This window comes from Aphelocoma coerulescens, chromosome 2 (assembly GCF_041296385.1).
Source record: "Aphelocoma coerulescens isolate FSJ_1873_10779 chromosome 2, UR_Acoe_1.0, whole genome shotgun sequence".
Classification (NCBI taxonomy): Eukaryota; Metazoa; Chordata; class Aves; order Passeriformes; family Corvidae; genus Aphelocoma; species Aphelocoma coerulescens.
The window spans coordinates 150,237,084-150,255,402 of record NC_091015.1 but is presented as its reverse complement, the minus strand read 5'-3'; the positions used below and the strand labels follow the sequence as shown (position 1 = coordinate 150,255,402).

General features: G+C 37.9%; 1 protein-coding gene across 1 annotated transcript in view; it reads left to right on the top strand.

The window, feature by feature from the left end:
* The window catches only part of NUDCD1 (NudC domain containing 1), a 39,314-nt gene extending 22,884 nt beyond the window's left edge, over positions 1 to 16,430 (top strand). Inside the window, exons 5-10 of the mRNA XM_069005356.1 lie at positions 2,803 to 2,988; positions 4,993 to 5,200; positions 7,256 to 7,400; positions 8,707 to 8,832; positions 10,914 to 11,073; positions 12,299 to 16,430. Of these exons, the coding sequence (XP_068861457.1) occupies positions 2,803 to 2,988; positions 4,993 to 5,200; positions 7,256 to 7,400; positions 8,707 to 8,832; positions 10,914 to 11,073; positions 12,299 to 12,591 (1,118 nt within the window). The 3' untranslated portion in view covers positions 12,592 to 16,430. The remainder of the gene's footprint in view (positions 1 to 2,802; positions 2,989 to 4,992; positions 5,201 to 7,255; positions 7,401 to 8,706; positions 8,833 to 10,913; positions 11,074 to 12,298) is intronic.
* The last annotated feature ends 1,889 nt before the right edge of the window (positions 16,431 to 18,319 follow it).

The following is an 18,319-nucleotide window of genomic DNA, read 5'->3' as shown; positions in this document are numbered from 1 at the left end:
TATTCAGGAAGGACATTGAGATGCTTGAACGTGTTCAAAGGAGGGCAGCAAGGCTGGTGAAGGGCTTGGAACACAAGCCCTATGAGGAACAACTGAGGGAGCTGGGGTTGTGTAGCCTGGAGAAAAGAAGACTCAGAGGTGACCTTATGACTCTCTACAACTACCTCAGAGGTGGTTATAGTCAGGTGAGGCTTGGTCTCTCTCCGAGCAGCAACTGACAGAACAAGAGGTCACAGTCTTAAGCTGCAGCAAGGGAAATTTAGGTTGGATGTTAGGAAAAAGCTTTTACTGAAAGAGTGATAAAGTACTGGAACTGTCTGCTTGGGGAGGTGGTGGAGTCACCATCCCTGGATGTGTTTAAAAAAGATTGGATGTGGCACTCAGTACCATGGTTTAGTTGAGGTAGTGTTAGAGCATGGGTTGGACTCCGTGATCTTGAAGGTCTCTTCCAACCTGGTGATCGTGTGTGTGATTCTATTCCTAACTTACATCTTGTTGTATTTTTTAAAATATTGTACAGCTGGATATGGGTCTTTGGTTATGTTTTTTTGTTGATTTTTTTTTTTGCTTCCAATTAATGATGTAGTGGGATTGGAATTAGTATGAGATAAATATAAGACCTGTAGACCTGTAAGACCTTTATAAAAAGTAAATACTGCATATTCTAAGTTTTCCTGCTGTAAGAGTATGAAGTTATTCCGTTAATTTTAGACCAACACATTGAAAACTTATTAGTATGTTAATACCTACTAATTAATATTTTATCCTAATAAAGTTTGACAAATTATACTTTATATATTCTATATGACCATATATATATGTACATTAAATATCATGATTTACATAAAGGATGGAAGACCCCATGTTTCACTGTCTGATTTAAAGATGTGTGGATTAAATTAATAGACCTTCTTGGAATGACTGTGATATAGTCTTGCTCATTATGTTCCAGGAAACAGAATTTGGATACTGATAGAAACAAGATCTTTAACTAGTTGAACTAAAGCAGTTGGTTGCATACTTTGATGTTACTAGCCAAATGTTCTTCCATCTCCTACATATATAGTATGGATAGGATAGGATAGGATAGGATAGGATAGGATAGCATAGCATAGCATAGCATAGCATAGTTCATTCGGAAGAGACCTACAACAGTCATCTAGTCCAACTGCCTGACCAGTTAAAGCCTGTTGTTAAGAGCATTGTCCAAATGCCTCCTAAACACTGACAGATGGGGCTTTGACCATCTCTCTAGGAAGCCTGTTCCAGTGTTTAACCACCCTCTCAGGAAAGCAGTGCTTCCTGATGTCCAGTCTGAACCTCATCTAGTGCAGCTTTGAACCATTCCCACATGTCCTGTCACTGGATACCGAGAAGAAGAGCTCAGCATCTCCCTCTCCCCTCCCTAGGAAGACTAGACAGCAATGAGGTTGCCCCTCAGCCTCATTTTCTCCAAACTAGACAAGCCTGAAGTCCTCATCTAGTCTTGGTAGGACATTCTTTCCAGCCCTTCACCAGCTGTGTTGCCCTCAGTGGCTTTAGTTATATTTTCTGCTGTTGAAACCTTGGATGATGGAAATATTTCTCAGAAAGCCACATGAGACCAAATGCCTTATGCTTTTGTGGCCAGCTCAGCAAGAGAAAGAAACCTCTGAACGTTACTGGTTATAACTTAGAAGAAAAACTAAATCAGTAACACTGCCAGTCGAGAACTGAAGACCGCTACTTAATAAGAGCACCAACACAGAATTTTTTAATGTTTTTTAATACTGTACACTCTCATAATTTTCTTTTACGTTGTGTGTTTTATGACTTATGACAAAAATTCTTGGAATCCATAAAAGTGAATTTAAAAATCTTTCAAAAAGTCTTTCCAGTTCTCCAGCATTTCCAGGGAACAGAAAATTTTTGAAATTACTGTCAGTAGAGATGTAAATAACAAAATTGAAAGCAATCCTTAATTATGAAGAGTGAAATAAATTTTGATTTCATTTAATCAAGCATCTCACAAATCAAAACTGATGTATGAACCACTCTCAAAGATAAAAGCTGTTTTGAGGAATTACAATACTTTACATTCTCTTTCATCAGTAGTCAATTGCTGTTGCATGACTTCTCTTGAAACTGTGCCTGTGGGTGCAGTTTATTAAATCAGACTGTAGTAAAAGTAAGTAGTTAATGAACAAGCCATTTCTTAAATTACCAAAATCCAGGCTTCATCAAAGCAAAGCCTTAAAACATGGTTATGTCTCTTGACACCAACAACTGGGACATCTCTGCCCTGTTTGGTAGACTGGACAAAGGGATCATACTCACCACTATTCTGTTACCAAAGAACAAAAAAATGGAAGCATAAAAATGAATCAGAATGGTGGCAGTAGTTAGGTCTTTTCATATCTTCTGTGGTACTTCAGAGGACTGTAACAAAGGTATATACCCTTTCAAAGTTGGTTTTCTTTCATTAACCAAACTTTTAGGAGTACTTGCTGTAAAAGCTTGAAATAAGGAACCACCATGCTGCCTTATGAGATTCAGAAAATCTGACATGCTTAGCTTTCTTCTGACCTTCTCTACAAGAAAAAAAATGTATGTACAGAGGCTGTGCTGGGCTAGCTGTGATCAGCAAAGACATCATAAGAATAAATGGCAATCTTAGATTAATCCAGTATAACACATTGGAAAACCATGGTACTGTGATTTAACAGGTAGGATTGCTTAGTATTTTTAAATGTGATGTGTTCCTTAGATAATAATTTGTCTTTTAGAAATATATCATGACTTTTTAAAAATTTTATTTTATAGGTGATCAAAGATATGAAATTGTTAAAAGGAGAGTTTTGCAAGGAAAATCAGTCCCCCATTATGCAGCAGTAGAGCCAAGTGGGGATGGTCTAATGATTGTTTCCCACAAACCATTCACATTTATGCAAAATGAAAGTGACAAATTAGAAGAAAACGATGATGCAAAAGTATCAAATGAAAAGAAAGGTAAGACTTAGTCTGACAGGTTATGATAGGCTGCTCTCTTCTTTGATTTAGAACATATCTTGTTAGTTTAACATTTGTTTGGGAACTCTAGGAATAAATGTTTTAATATCTATGTTCTGGACAGATTGACTTTCGTTTGTTTGTTTGCCTTTACTGTTGGAAGTTGTATTGTGCATAAACCTATATTAGGAGCTCTTTTTTGGATAGGAGACACTTAAACGATGTTTTGCAAAAAGACCTATAATAAGTTTTTTGGTATTGGATTGCTAACACCTAAATTTAGGTGTCTGTCTGAAGTAGTCAAATTAAGAAGCCAGTCTTCCTAGATGGGAGTGGGGGCATTGACCTCCCCAAATTGTTGTTCATCAGAAAGCTTTCTGTTATGTAATTTATTCCTGCCTTTCTAAAATTTAAATAATTATTTTTAAAAATATTTTTCTTTTGAAGAATGAGATTCGTGTAAAAGGTTCTCTTTTGTCCAGTGGGAAAGGAGTTTAGAAAAAGTAGTAACTTCCACAGAAGGCATTCATACTTGCTTTTCTTTGCACTCAAAACAATTCTAAGTATGTAAAAATGTATTAATAGAGTTGTTTAGTCTTAAGTATCACTGAGCTCCATAATATGTATGTTTATGTAATTATGTTAGATTATTTCATGTTTTATTTTTGCTTCTGCCTATCAGGTATTGGTTAATGAACAAATCCTAACTGAAGGATACTAGCACAATCTTTGTCAATAGTGTGAAAACCTATTTGAAAAACAATAGGAAAGGATCAAATTTCTGGAATTTAACACTATTAAACACTGTGACAACTGTGATGTTGTACTTGTAATTTTATTAAGAACAGTCTGTACACATAAACCTTGAGGCAAAGGAGTTCAGTGCACTGAGCACCATAATGCAGTGTCTATGCAGTTGCCTTTTACATTAGGTTTGCTAAACCTAATGTTGGCTCTAATTTTAGTTGCACTGTTATATAAAATTGCAGGCATAATGGGCTTTTAATATCAGATACAGTTTGTGTCAGTGTTTAGAATTTTGAAGGCTGCCAAGTCTCAGATGGTGGTAGTTTCTGGGGAAGTATAATTGTAGCACCTGTGACTGCATTGCAACCAGGGCAGTTGTGGCAAAGGGCAATAGTACAAGAGTCCTTCCCGAGTCACAGTTGCTGGTATGAAGCTTTGATCAGTGGAATCTTGGGTTGGGTTGTGATGACTTGAGAGCTTTCACGGGGAACCCATACTTCACTTTTTCTCAAAACAGAGAGGTAACTTGTACAAGATTGCTCTTTAGAAAATGTATTCATTTGTATTTGTATTTTCTGTGACCAACAGTGCATTACCCACTCACGCTGTCATAACATTCCTTTTGTATTAAAAATTTATCTTAAAAGGCCTTTTCTTCTAGCAGTTTAATAATCAGACAGATTCTAGACACAGTAGAAAAAGCCAATCACTACCTCTGGGCAAGCAGTTTTATTTCATCTCCATTAGCTGAGGCAGATTAAGACTACTTCTTATAAAATCATTGCTATTGAGTAGTCAGTGTAGCTTCTGGGACAATATATAAGAAAAAAGTGTTCCTATCTCTGAATGGCATATAGTTCTAGCATCAGTCAGTATACTTCGCCTGATGTCTCTTCAACCAAATTATTAATCATTAATGTTTCATTGTATTTAAGTACATTTTGGGTTCCAGTTTCATAATGCTACACTAAACTTAAGAGTAACAGTTAATGCCCACTGTACAACTATCAGCATATTTGAGTACAGACATGAATATAAATTACTTTCCAAATGAGGGACACAAATGATTTTTAAGGTGTTTCTCCATTTTATGATCAGAATGTATTTTGTGTAAATTGATCACAGTAAAAGTTAATTTCTACTCTTTCAAAAACGCAGTGTCTTTCACAAAATTCACTATGTCCCAGCATTGCATGCTGTGGAATCCAGAAATACTTGTAATCTAGTCTGTATTTTCCTGCATGTTTCCAATTGTAGACCCTTTCTACTACTGGCAGCAGACTGAAGATGATGTGACAGTAACAGTTCACCTGCCTCAAGACATCACTAAAGATGACATAAAAATACATTTTTCCCCTGATAATATATGTGTTATGCTGAAAGACCAGCCTCCTTTAATGGAAGGAAAGCTCTATTCATCTGTGGACCATGAAAGCTGCACATGGATAATTAGAGAGGACAAAAGGTATTTTATATATTTTTTAGTTTTCCTATTGATAGGAAATGATTTAAAAACATACACCATATCTGACTTCTGGCCCTTCTGGGATGGTCTCATTTAATGCTACACCACATTTCCCTTCTTGCAAGAATGTCTCCTCTCCTGAAAACAGTTCACTGGCTTTTGCTGTCTCCGTACTGCTTCTTTATTTACTTGTGAAAGTAATCCCTTCCTTTTGCAGTTATTTGCCAGGAAAAAAACCCAGGCAGGTATCAAAATGTTACACATAGATTTGTAAGAAGAATAAACTTAATTGGTTCAACAATTATTTTTTTCACTACATTTCAGGATTGATTTGTCTGAAGGTACCTTGTTGTTTGTATTGATAATTTCTCTTCAACTTTCCACAAACAAGCATTTTGGTAATAATACAACAGCAGTTCTTTAGGTTTGATTTATAAATTCCTTATTACATTTTCCTAATCCGTTATATATTATGTGCCTTATAGAAAATTAATCTGGGTGCACTGAACATGCTGTAGATCTCAAATAGAAATGTTTGTGCTTTTATTTGAGAAGTAAACTTTAGGGGATTTTTTTCATTCTGAAATAAAAGTATGAAAGAATGAAGAGGGTGCAAAAAAATAATTCAGCATTCCCTAAAAGTCAGGTTTTTCTTTTGTGAGGGCTGAGCCATGTATCCACTTAGCCATGCTGGCCTGGTTATCTCAGAGATACTTACACTCTTTAATGAACTCAAGAAGAAACATGTACACCACCAGGTGGTCCACTCAACAGCTGATAGCTGTTTATCTAAAACAAAGGCTACCCCTTGAGTTCTGATAAAGTTGGCTTTTTGCAGTTTCCAAAGAGGTAACTGTAAAGGATAGTAATTCTCAAAAAAAATTAGAAGGACTAATGTTTTTATATAGATTATACTATTACTGTATATTAAAATTCGACTGTGATTAAAATGTGTGGGGTTGTTTGTTATTAGGTATCATGCTGAAAAATAACTCATCTGAATAACTTGATTTTTTTATTACTCATTCAAGTGAGTGTTATTGCATGAATCTCAGGTTTCAATTTTAATGAGAAAGAGTAATTCCATGTTTCAGTGTGATAAGTTGCACTCAGTTCTTAATATTCCTGCTGCAGCACTGCTATAAATTGATTGATTAAAAGTCTAAAACTTTCTCCAAACGTCTTCTGTAATAGTATGCTATTCCTAATACCAGTGTAATTGCTTTGGAAACTGATTCAGAGTTTACTACATAGTTGCTGCTATGGTGCAGTAATTAGCAACTTAGAGGGTGTTCTGTCAGGTGTACTACAGCTGTCATTGCTGGCGACCCTAGAAGTGTATCTAAAAAGCAAGTATAATGAAACTGACTTCAGTTTTATCATTATCTATGTGTTTGTCCAACACAGTATTTAAATGGAATTACTATGTTGGTGCGTCAGGCTGTGTCTTATTTTTTGTTTACTTGATTAGTTATTCCTAATAGTTTAATGATTATACTGGGTTCTCATTTTTGTTGTTGTTGGTTTTTTTTTTTTTTTACATGTTATAGAAATCTTATCTCTTGTGAGATATGATTTTAGATAGACAGTATAGATAATTAACTGTTGTAGTATTTCTGAGGTCTATAAAATACCAATATTTTTGTCCCAGATGTCATATAGAGGTAAAGCACACTTAAGTACTTATGTTTCAAATAAACCTCTGTAGTAAACGTCTGTCAGTCTTTGAATAGATTACTTTACATGTGATTTTGCTGCCATATTTGAAATATTTTAATGAGACTGCTTCAGGGTAAACTGCACTTGCATTGAAAACCCTGAGGTTTGTGTTTAGGCTATTAGAAATCACATACTTGGCCTGTTTTTCTTCAGGATATATTTTGTTAGAATAGTTTATTTTATAATTTGAATGCTAATGGTTTCTGTTATGTGATTTTCATTATTAGTTCAGTGTGAAGAGAAGTGCTCTTATCTACATTTAGAGCTTTTTGACTAATCTGACAAATGGATGTTGTGTTTTCATGTGCTATTCTTTGTCCTGTCTTTGCATTTTAGTCTGGAAATTTCTCTGATTAAGAAAAATGAGGGATCCCGGTGGTCAGAGCTAATCATCGGTGACACAAGAGGGGAATTTGTTATGGACTCTTCCCAGTGCTCCGAAATATCTGAAAGCCTGATGCATCTTACCTCTGAAGTAATGGTAAAGAGTTGAGAACCAAACATTTAAAATTCTTGTACTTTTGCACGTTGTCTTTTCTTGATAATTCAATTTGCACTGCATTGACCCAGCTCATCAATTCATTCATTACTTAGACTCCTAACTACATTCATTTTTAATCGAAACTGTTAACAAACTAATGGCACTACAGTTGTGAATGTGCTTTGAGCAGTAAAATCATCTTTAAGGGGGACAGAATTTAACTTACATGATGGTGTCTGTGCACCAAACAGAAGCCTGATTTAACATTGAAAATAAACTTTGTTCCTACTGTTTAGGATGTGGCAGTTTGTTTTAAAGCAATTAATTTAAATTATTTTGAAAGATGTCTGATTCTTGTTTATCAATAGGTTAGCAAAACTTTTATACTGTCTTCCTAGGGGGTGCTGTACTTGACCTACAGACTGTGAGTGTAAATGACATGTTTAAAAGGAAAATTTAGGAAGCTATAAACATGACTCATGAACTTTCTGGAATTATTGTTGTACAGGAAGTCTGCTTGAAGTAAAATGTAATTTTTAGCTGCTATTTGCTTGATACTTGGTTTAATTAAAAAATGGCATCTCATCTGAAACTTGTGAAGTGTGACTCCTTCTGGATTTTGATATATTAGGTTTGGATTATTACTTTTCTTTTAATAAGGCTGAAAAGTGTTATTAAAAGAAATTCTATTTAGTACTCCAGATTGATTTCCTCCTCTCCCCCCCAGCATTTGTGAGCAAGATATTGTAGTATATCTTTTGACCATAGATTTATTTGGAACTTCAAATTACTTTTCTTCTGTACCTCACACTGAGCTTAAAGTGAGGATTTTTTAATCATTAGTTTTCATTAATTTTAAATAGATTTTAATAAATTAAAATTATTATTAGCAAAACTATGTCATGTGTTTAGAGCTGCTTACAAAATGAATTAATACATTTTTTTAATAGCATTTCTGATGGCAGGCTGAAACAAGCTTATGCTGATGTACATTTACTAAATGTGCATATGTTTTCAGGGTTGTATACTTTTGCTACTTAAAGAAGGAAATTTATTGTCTGTGGTTTAGTAGGCTTATGTGCCTTTCCTCAAACTGAAATTGATTTTATTGTACCTACCATTCATGCTGTCCTCCACAGCAGAAATCATTCTATTAATTTTGAGGAAGTACATAATAGCTTAATCTTTCAGTATGTATGGATATGCAAATGATTCTTCATGTTCAATTTTTTTTTGTTATAAAAAGGATTCATATATATTTTTTTCAGTAGTTTAAATTTTCAGTGTGGTTCATTCTTTTTTACAGAATCCAAACCCCGAAAAGGAAAACCCACCTTGTAATGCTCAAGAATTAGAAGAATGTGATGCTTTTCTTGAAGATGGCGCAAGCTTGTGCAGATTTGATGGCAATACCTTGAAAGTCACTCATATAGTAAGTACTGCAAATTACTACAGAAGTACTTCAAAACATTGTTTAATTTGGAATTTGACTTCTATTATTGGTACAAAAATCTGTAGACTATTGAAATCACATAAATTTCTCACATAATATCAAATCACAGTAGCAGCAGTAATTGTCAACCCATATGTGTCCTTCAATGTCATTTTAATATAAAAACAAAGTTCCTTTTGTTCTGATTAAAAAAATACATATACAAGTCAGCCATTTGAAAAACCACAGTTATATCACAATAATTGTAAGAAAAGGGTCTTTTTCAGTGGCATAAAATTCTTTAGATTACTTAGTTTGCATTTTCCTCAGTAATTTTTCAGACAGCCTGGTAGAAACCTGACCTTTTTTACTAAGAAGCTGGACCATAGATTACTTTATAATACTTCTTTATCAATCACACTGAAAATAACAGACTGGGGGAAACTGCTTCAATAGTGGGCTTGATCTGGGCTGTAAGGAACTCTGACTAACATTAAGTTAGGATTTGATCTGGTCTGTTGCTAGAGTTGGAAACAACAAAATCATGTGAAAACCTTACAGATTAACTCATGGTCTTGGGTTTTTGAAGATGTTTCTAACAATAGAAACAAGAGATTAAAACTGGATGAAAGCAATAACTATGTCATGGTTGTAGCACGGTTTGGGTTGCCTAGTAAGTTGTGCAACCTCTGTCCTTGAGATTTTCAAGACCAGACTGGATAAAGTGCTAAATAACTCAGCTTAAACTGCTGCTTCTCGCACTGAAGGGTAAGAAGTTTGTGCCCCAGAGACATTACACACATTCAAGACCAGACATGTTGAAAATGGTTTCTTTGGCCTTGAATGAGTTAGACAGATGGTATCTAAGCCTGATGCATTGGCCAGTCTCCCAGACATTTTCTTTTGGTTGTTTAACTGGGAAAGCTGCATTGCTTAAAGCAATCAGTGAGATGATAAGGCACAAGTGTAATACCTGATTGAGCTTCACCCCCAGCAGCTTTATCCCACATAGGAATCTCTGATCTGTAACACAACTTCTACCGCACTCTTACATACAAAATTTGCACCATTAACTTTCTCACTTTTTGCATAAAACACAGTCCACAGATCTCGCACAGAAACAAAACTGACATCTGTGGCATTGACAGTAGTGTTCACAATCAGGAGGAACATGAGATCAGAGGATCAAGAAAGGCTGCTTTCTAGCAGGCAGCAAGACATTGTGGAGCAAGTTTGAACTCCAGGGTTCTTGTAAAGAGTTTTTAAAGTGGGTGGCATAAAAGTAATTCAGAGGCTAATGTGTTGAAAGCGTTATGGTCAAAGGACAGTAACTGTGGGTAGGAAATACTAATTTCAACCTCTTCTATGGGAGCTTGCGGGTTTGGTCCTTGTTGAAGTAGGTAGTAATATGAGTATTTCAGTTTATTTTTCAGCGTACAGGAATGTATTTTCACTTTGATTTAGTTCTTCTTTCATGTTGTTTGGGGTTTCTTGTTAGCAATTACAGAGCCTTTTCCTTCAGAAATGTGGCTGGTCCAGCTTTTTACCCATAACTCCTACAAACATTTTTATTGAAGAGTGTGCTAATCTGAAATTTAGTAATTGCTTGATTGTGAGTAAATTAAAAAACGTTGACATTTCATAATTTCAGTATTCTAATTAATGCTTGTTTCAGTGCTTGGCTGCTTTTACCTGAGTGGGACAGTATTTCCTTCTCTGCAGAAGCCCTGCAGAAAAGCAGATGTGATTACTTAGAAAGAATCTTTTCTTAACATCAAAAGTTGTAGGTTAGGATCTGTCCTAGAAAACCATTTTTGCACAAAACGCATTCCCGTTTGCTGGTGTAGCAGGCATAATGTTTCTCTAAATATTACTCCAACAAACTTTAATTGCATCTCCTTGAAATGCGTAAGGCACCTGTGGTGTATTGAGCTGTTGATCAGTGGGATGCAGCATAATGTATTCAAACATTTTGTCAACTAACAAACACAAAACTGTTGATCGTCTAACTTTGGCAGTATGTATAACAGAATCTGCTATTTTTGCTTTGAATCAACATTTTGTATTCGTTTTGTTTTCAGATTAATCTTGGAAGCAACCAGTATCTTTTCTCAGTTGTTGTGAATCCCAGAGAAATGCCATGCTTCTGCCTGCGGCATGATGTTGATGCTCTTCTCTGGCAGCCTCACTCTGACCAACCAGAGAATATGTGGGAACACATTGCAACTTTTAATGCTTTAGGTAAGAAATTAACTTCTGTGTCACACACCTCTGAGACTTTTCTATCTGAATACTTCTGCTATGGCATATGCTGATATTTCACTTACTTAAATCTGAATTGAAAGTTATTATAATTCTGTTGATAGCAGCATGGTAGCTTAATTTTAGAAATAAGAGAACATAGAAATAAAATGTTTATGCCCTGGGATGAAAACAAGCCTTTTCAGACCATGTATAGGATGTAAGCACAGTACTGCACAGTAAAAAGGAGAGTTCCTTGGCTGAATGACCTTGAGTTAGACTGAAAAGCATAATCACCACCTTAACACTCACACAGACATCGTCAGGGCAATAGCTGCAGTTAATTGATTATATGTCTAGGTCTATGTAATCTTATGGTAAGGTGTTTTAATAAGTCACCTTTAGATTTTTCCTGTCTTGTTGTCCCATGTGATAACCATTGGCATGCATTGTTCGATGGAAGTGAAGCAAATAACCTTTCAGAAAGATGGTAGATCACTTTGCAAAGATTGTATCTAAATTCTCTTTTCAGAAGTGTGAAAGGAAATCAGTCTGAAATGAGTCTGTTTGCTACTAGAGTCCTGTAATGACAGTGGAAAACTGAGGCTTTTTTTCCTTCTGAGTGAATATTAACAGAAATTAAAGTGTGTTAAAAAAAAACTCTTTTTTTTTAGTCATTTCTAAACAGAAGACAAGTTTTAAGTGTCTGTTCAAGATTAGGTAGACACAGAAATCTTAATTTTTAAATGTAATTACCCACTGGGAAATGAGGAGAGAGATTTATTCTGCTTAGACTGCTAATATTGGGCCAAGATTGCCCATATGGACCATGTCTGTGCCTTATGATCCTGCTGAGAAAATGAAAGACCTTGTGAGGCAGAGAGGAGCCAGATGTGGGAAGGGTATCTTGCTATACATATGTATCCAAAACACCAGTTGAGGTACACGAGAATAGTGTATTGGTATTAAACTGATTAAACTGGTTAATGCATTCCTTCAATGCATTCCTTCAGAAAGTACTGGCTTATGTAATAAGAATGGTTTGGTGGTTTGTTTGTGGGAGATTTTTTGTTTTGTTGGGTTTTTTGTTTTGTTTTGTTGTTGTTTGTTTTTACAACTTGCATATTATTTTTTAAGTTAAGCATGGGTTTTTATCAGCCAGTTAAAGTTCTGTTGAAACACATATATATTACTTATCCCATCTACTTGGTTTTGGGCTGTATAGGTTATGTCCAAGCATCCAAACAAGACAAGAAGTTCATGGCTTGTGCTCCAGATTACTCCTACGCTGCTCTTTGCGAGTGCTTGCGACGAGTTTTCATCTATCGCCAGCCGACTCCTCTGGCCACAGTTCTCTACAACAGGAAGGAAGGAAGACAAGTAGGGCAGGTTGCTAAGCAGCTGGTAGCAACCCTGGAAGCCAATGATCCTATCTTAGGCTTTCAAGCTACAAGTGAGAGATTATTTGTTCTCACAACAAAAACCTTGTTTTTAATAAAGGTGAACTCTGGAAATTAATTATTCAGTGTGCTCTGCTGTAGTTTGTGTTAACAATTTGTTATAGAACTGGTTAGGTAGACAATCTGATGAGTTCAGTACAATTTGCTGAAAATCAAAAAGGGGATGTTTTACAGGGAAATCAAATTTCTTCATTAGAATTTTTCTGTAAGAAATTGAGAGTTTTTTGACTTTGCTGCCACAGAAGTAAGCTTTTTCAGAGCTATGGGAAAATGTCTTCTGCATTAACATCTTTGTCAAAGTAATTGTCAGAGGCTGCTATTGCATAGGTGAATAGATTAATGCACTGCTTTTTCAAGTGACTTTATTTTCTGTACTTCTGAGTTTTGAGAATTCACTTCTGTTTTTAAATGCCACTGTTTACCTCTGAAAAAAATAGTCAGATAAAGAGTTACAAGCATATGATGTGCAAAGTAGAATGTATCATAAAGAAAAAAATCTCCAATTCAAATACCGTTAACCAAAAAACTGATTTGATATTTTGCCATTCAGTGTTTTGAGTGAAATGTGAGTGAAATGAATGGGTTATTATGTTTCTTCTACAGGTAATTAAATGGAGCAGTTAGATTATTGGTTTGGATATTTATTTATCCTTGCAGTAAAATCTGTTCACATTTCTAGATTATACTTTAGTAGCTTTTTCCAGAAGCAAAGTAAGGGTCAATGTATAGCTGGCAATTATACATCGAGTGCTATTAGTTAAGGTCTTGGTATACTCTCAGTTGTGCCATTTTCATTTGATTTTATACTTCATTTCAAGTGACTCATTTACAATGAGAAGATGGCTGACAGAAAAAGCACCAGTGTTCTAACGTGTGATGGGAAACTCAGAGGTGCTGCTTCTGCCTCAGATGCCACTGTAAATGCTGCATTGTCACTTAACTGTTCTGTCTATGATGCATAAGTCAAAACATGGTGTATTTGGAATGTGAGAGTACTCAGGCCAATGAGGATGCTTTTGTGTAACAAACTGGTATTGTTAATTGAGTTGAGTAGTTGTATCTGAAGATTTTTGTTTCTTACTATAAATTGGCATTGTGAATACATTTAAACCAAAGAATCAGTTGTGACAGCTTCACCCTGGGTTAGGCTTTCTTCATAGTTGGCTTACAGATCCGTAGCAAAGAATGCCTAATAAGTTGTGTACTGGCAGGAAACCTGCTGTCATCTGTGGTACCAAAGTACTGAGACACAAATACAAGCAGCCTTTTAGTTTGCATCTCCCTACCAATATTATTTCAGAACTCTAAGAATCTGTTGAGAGAAGAATAAATGTTTCTTTAGTTGTGATTGTTTTGACTGTCCTGGAAATTCTCTGGATTTGTATCAGTGAACCGATTAGATAACAAGAGGGAGGCAAGCAATTGTGGCTTGCAAAAACCCTCCAAATGCAGAAGCCTTTCAAGGAACCTGATTTTCCTTCTCCTTACAGCAGGATTGTATTGTATATCCAATATTGAAAAGCTTTTCTTTACTTTTACCTCGGTGAGTTAAAACATACTGGATTTGTAAACCTCTTTTCATTCTGTCCTTTCAAAACTGTCTTGAAAATGCTTTTTGAGAAGACTCAGTGAATGTATTACTGTTGCATGACTGTTTTGCATCTAAATTTTATTGTTGGCCAATAGCATCAAACAAGATGGTAGAATTCCTTCAGAGGTCCTATAGAAAAGATTTTATATAGTTTATTGCTTTGGAGCATAAATTAAGTGCTTTTCAATATATATGAATATTACTTAGTAACCTGAGGTTTAATCTTTGGCAACACAGAGTTAAGAACATGTAATATTTGGGAAATGGAGGAATGAAAGAGCAATAGAATCATAGTCAACATGCTTTTGTCACCTCTGGTCTACTGCAGGTAGCTTTAATATAGATGAGAATTTCAGCTGTTCTTTGTCAAATTCTTCTTGCTGTGAGTTACGTCAGGAAACATGCTCTGCTGTCTCCTGGCACAGAGGGAACAAAGTCAAGTAAAATGGTTACCTCTTCAGAGGTATTACAATATGCAAAGACTAGAACTCACATTCCAAATGTGTGTCTGTTTCAAGAGAGTTCTTGTTTGCATCTGGAAATAACTGAACATGGGGAAAAGGTTCATCCTTTTTTCCATGTTACTCATCTGTAATCATGGTTCCCAGGAACAACGTATCAAGTAGTCTCTCTCTTATTTTGCTTCTATGAGAATCAAGGATATTTTATTATTTAAATTATTTGTGTTACCTTGAGGAATCTGGAGTGGTGTTGCACAGCAAGCTACTATGCACCCGAGGCAGGGCAATCCCAAGCACAAAAGGAGGCTGGGCAGAGAATGGATTGAGCCACCCTTGAGAAAAGGACTTGAGGGTGCTGGTGGATGAGAGGCTGGACATGACCCAGCAATGTGCACTTGCAGCCCAGAAAACCAAAGATGTCCTGGGCTGCATCATGTGAAGCACGGCCTGTAGGTCCAGAGAGATTCTGCCCCTCTGCTCTGCTCTGGTGAGACCCCACCTGCAGAAATGCATCCAGCTCTGAGGACCACAACATAAAGAGAGACATGGACCAGTTGGAGCAAGTCCAGAGGAGGGGCACGAAGATTAGCAGTGGGTTGGAGCACCTTGTCTGTGACAACAGGCTGAGAGAGTTGGAGTTATTCAGCCTGGGAAAGAGAAGGCTCTGGGAAGATCGTAGAGCAGCCTCTTAGTACCTAAAAGGGGCCTGCAATAGTGGTGGAGAGGGGTTTTGGACAAGGGCATGTAGTGATAGGACTAGAGATAATGGCTTTAAACTGAAAGAGAGCAGATTAGATTAGATTAGATTAGATTAGATTAGATTAGATTAGATTAGATTAGATTAGATACTGGAGGAAATTCTTCACTGTGTGAGTGCTGAGTCACTGGACCAAGTTGCCCAGAGGAGTTGTGTATACCCTGCCCCTCGAAGTGTTCAGCACCCAGCTGGATGGGGCTTTGAGCAACTTGGTCTAGTGCAAGGTGTCCTTGCCCATGGCAGTGGGGTTGGAACTAGATGATCTTTAAGGTCCCTTTCAACCCAAACCACTCTGTAATAATTAAATGGCTGCAAGCCACCAGGAGACGCTCCCTTTGAGCATTTCCATTTCTGTGTTCAATTACTCTTAAGGCTCATTTGTTCAGATTATCTTAAATAGGCTTATACAAAGTATAAAATGTGGATATTTTAAAGAGATGGTTTTCTGACAACTATGCTTCAATTTTTCTAAGATTTTGTTTCTTGAAATCTTACTTTTTCAGACAGTTCTTCCTGAGACGTCCCAATCACAATCTGTTTACAGAATTTCTGAGAAAATATTTGGCCATTACAGGCTTATTTGGCTGTTACTGCATTATTTGATTTTATTATTCTTTTTCAGTGCTTTCCTTGGCTGCATGTTTGGAATGTGTCATGTATTCTTCTGCAAGTTTAAATAAATAGAAAAAAAAGTTAAAATTTTAAAATTATTTTAAAGGATTTATGTTAATTTCAAATGTGTATCCTTCCTATGCTACTGAAATAAAATAGAAAAATAGAAATAAGAAATTACTTAAAATAAGACTTGTGTTAGGGAGCTGTCTGCTAGGACAGAGTTCTAACAGGTGTCTGTGCTGCAGGGCCAGGGCTGTTGCACTATTGCACTCCTGGTTTATCTCTGTGAAATCCCCTGTACAGCCTTGCTAATGTTCCATGTCTGCCAACACACAAATGTACAGAGGTAGTTACTGGAGGGGGTTGATAAGTATTCAGCTGTATTCTTGTGTTAAAGTGCACACTGTGCCTCTTATCCTGTGTCTTCTTTATGTACAAAACCTGAATGGTCTGGGCAAGCCCTTCTAGATGGAAGGGAGTGTTGCTGCCTGTTCTGAACTTCCCCTCCCCCTCCCAAAGACACGTGCTCCGGCCACGTGCTCCGAGCTCCTTTGTTCGAAGCGCGGGCAAAACCAAATGTAACTCAAACTCTTCAGCAGTGTCTGATTGGCCACTCACCCCAGGTCCTCCCCTTCCCTCTTCTCCGAATAAAGGATAGTCGAGGGGAGGCTCCGCCCTCTCTCAGCTCAGCTATCTTCCTGTGAACATCTGTGGTTGTCTCTCTCTTTCTTAAGGCTTCTAACTGCAGGAAATTGAGCGGGCAGGGAGCTATATTTCTCCCTCTTTGCTTCTGCTGATGGTATTTGCTCTGCAGCTGATACAGGTACCGATTTTAGAGCTATTAAGGTGCTAGATCGCCTGTGCTGCCTCTCTGGGCTGCTCGAGGCTTTCTAAGGCATTGAAATACAAGCGCTAGCCGGTATAAAGCTGAAAAGATACCATCCACATTTGGCGCCCAACGTGCTATCTCTGAACTCCGGTTCTGAGAGACTTTTAGGGTGTCCCGGCAGCTGTGTGTCTGCTGGAGTTAGCTCTGCACGTCGTGCTGTGCCAGCTCTGTGTAGCGAGCTGTTACTTTTTGCGTAACAGTGAGCCCAGAGGCTCAGCCTGTACCTCCCCCACACCACGTGGCGAGGGAACGGCTTGAAAGCAGAAGACCCTTCTCGCATGTTTTTTTTCTCCGGACCTGCTTTCCTGTGGTAAAATCCAGATTTCTGGTGAGTATTTCCCTGCTGGTTAAGGGGCTCCTGTCTTAAGCTGGTGCCGGTTCAAACTTTCTCTTTTTTTTTCTCCTTTGGGCGAGTTGGGTTGAGGTTTGTGGTGTTGCTTTCATAATGGGATCTGAAGTTTCTGCACACCATAGAGAAATATACCACCAAGTTCAAAGCTACCTTTCCTTAACTGGGCATAAATACCCTAAAAATCTAGTTCACTCTTTTGTAGTATGGCTTTTTCAGTACTTTCCTCATCTTACCTCCAAAGACATAAGATCTCCTGAATTTTGGGATAAGGTGGGCAGAAAACTTTCCTCTCTTAGGCGTGCAGGAGATGAAACAGTTTCAAAATTCTTTCCTCTCCTGTTACTAAGTTATACTTTGCCTGAGAAAAAGGCAGTACATGAAAAGCCTCTGCAAAAAACCCCTGTTAATTCCCTTATACCCTCTTCCAACCCCTTTGTCCCGGACCCCTCTTCCCCTACGCTGGTAAACACAGCTAGAGCAGACTGCTTTTTAGCACAGGAGAGCTACCGTCCTCCTGGCTCACCCGTGTTTCCTCAGCACCCTGCCTCGGACGGGAATCCGGAGCCCGTCCCAGGACCTTCCCAACCCCTTTTCTCCACTCCCTTGTCCCCAGTTTCTAGCCCTCATGTTTCAAGCGCGCGAAAAAACCCCTTCTCCCCTGATCTCTTTGTTCCCAGGGAGAGCCATTGCCATGTGCTCGCAGCCCGGGGAAAAACCCCTCCCCCCAACCCATTTTCTTCGAGTTTGTTCGTCTCCAATAATGGCGGCCGCGATGTTCCTTCCTCTCCAAACTACACCTCCCACAATCCCTTTCTCCCCCACCCCACAAACCCCTTCTTGTCCCCATCCCCTCCCACTCTCGCGTCACAACCTGACCCCGCCCCTAACCGCGCCCCCACAGCGTCGTGTTTCACCCCTCCCTCTGTGCCCGCCCATGGCTCAAGTACCGCCCCTGCCTCCCACAACCCCGCCCCCAACCCCTCCCCTCCTCCGGCCGTGTCCGCGCCTCCACTCCCCGCCCCTGCGCCTCCACTCCCCGCCCCTGCTTCCTCTTGTCCCGTCCCTGGTTCCCACAATCCTGTAAATACCTCTTTAAATCCGGGAACCCATGGCTACCAGGA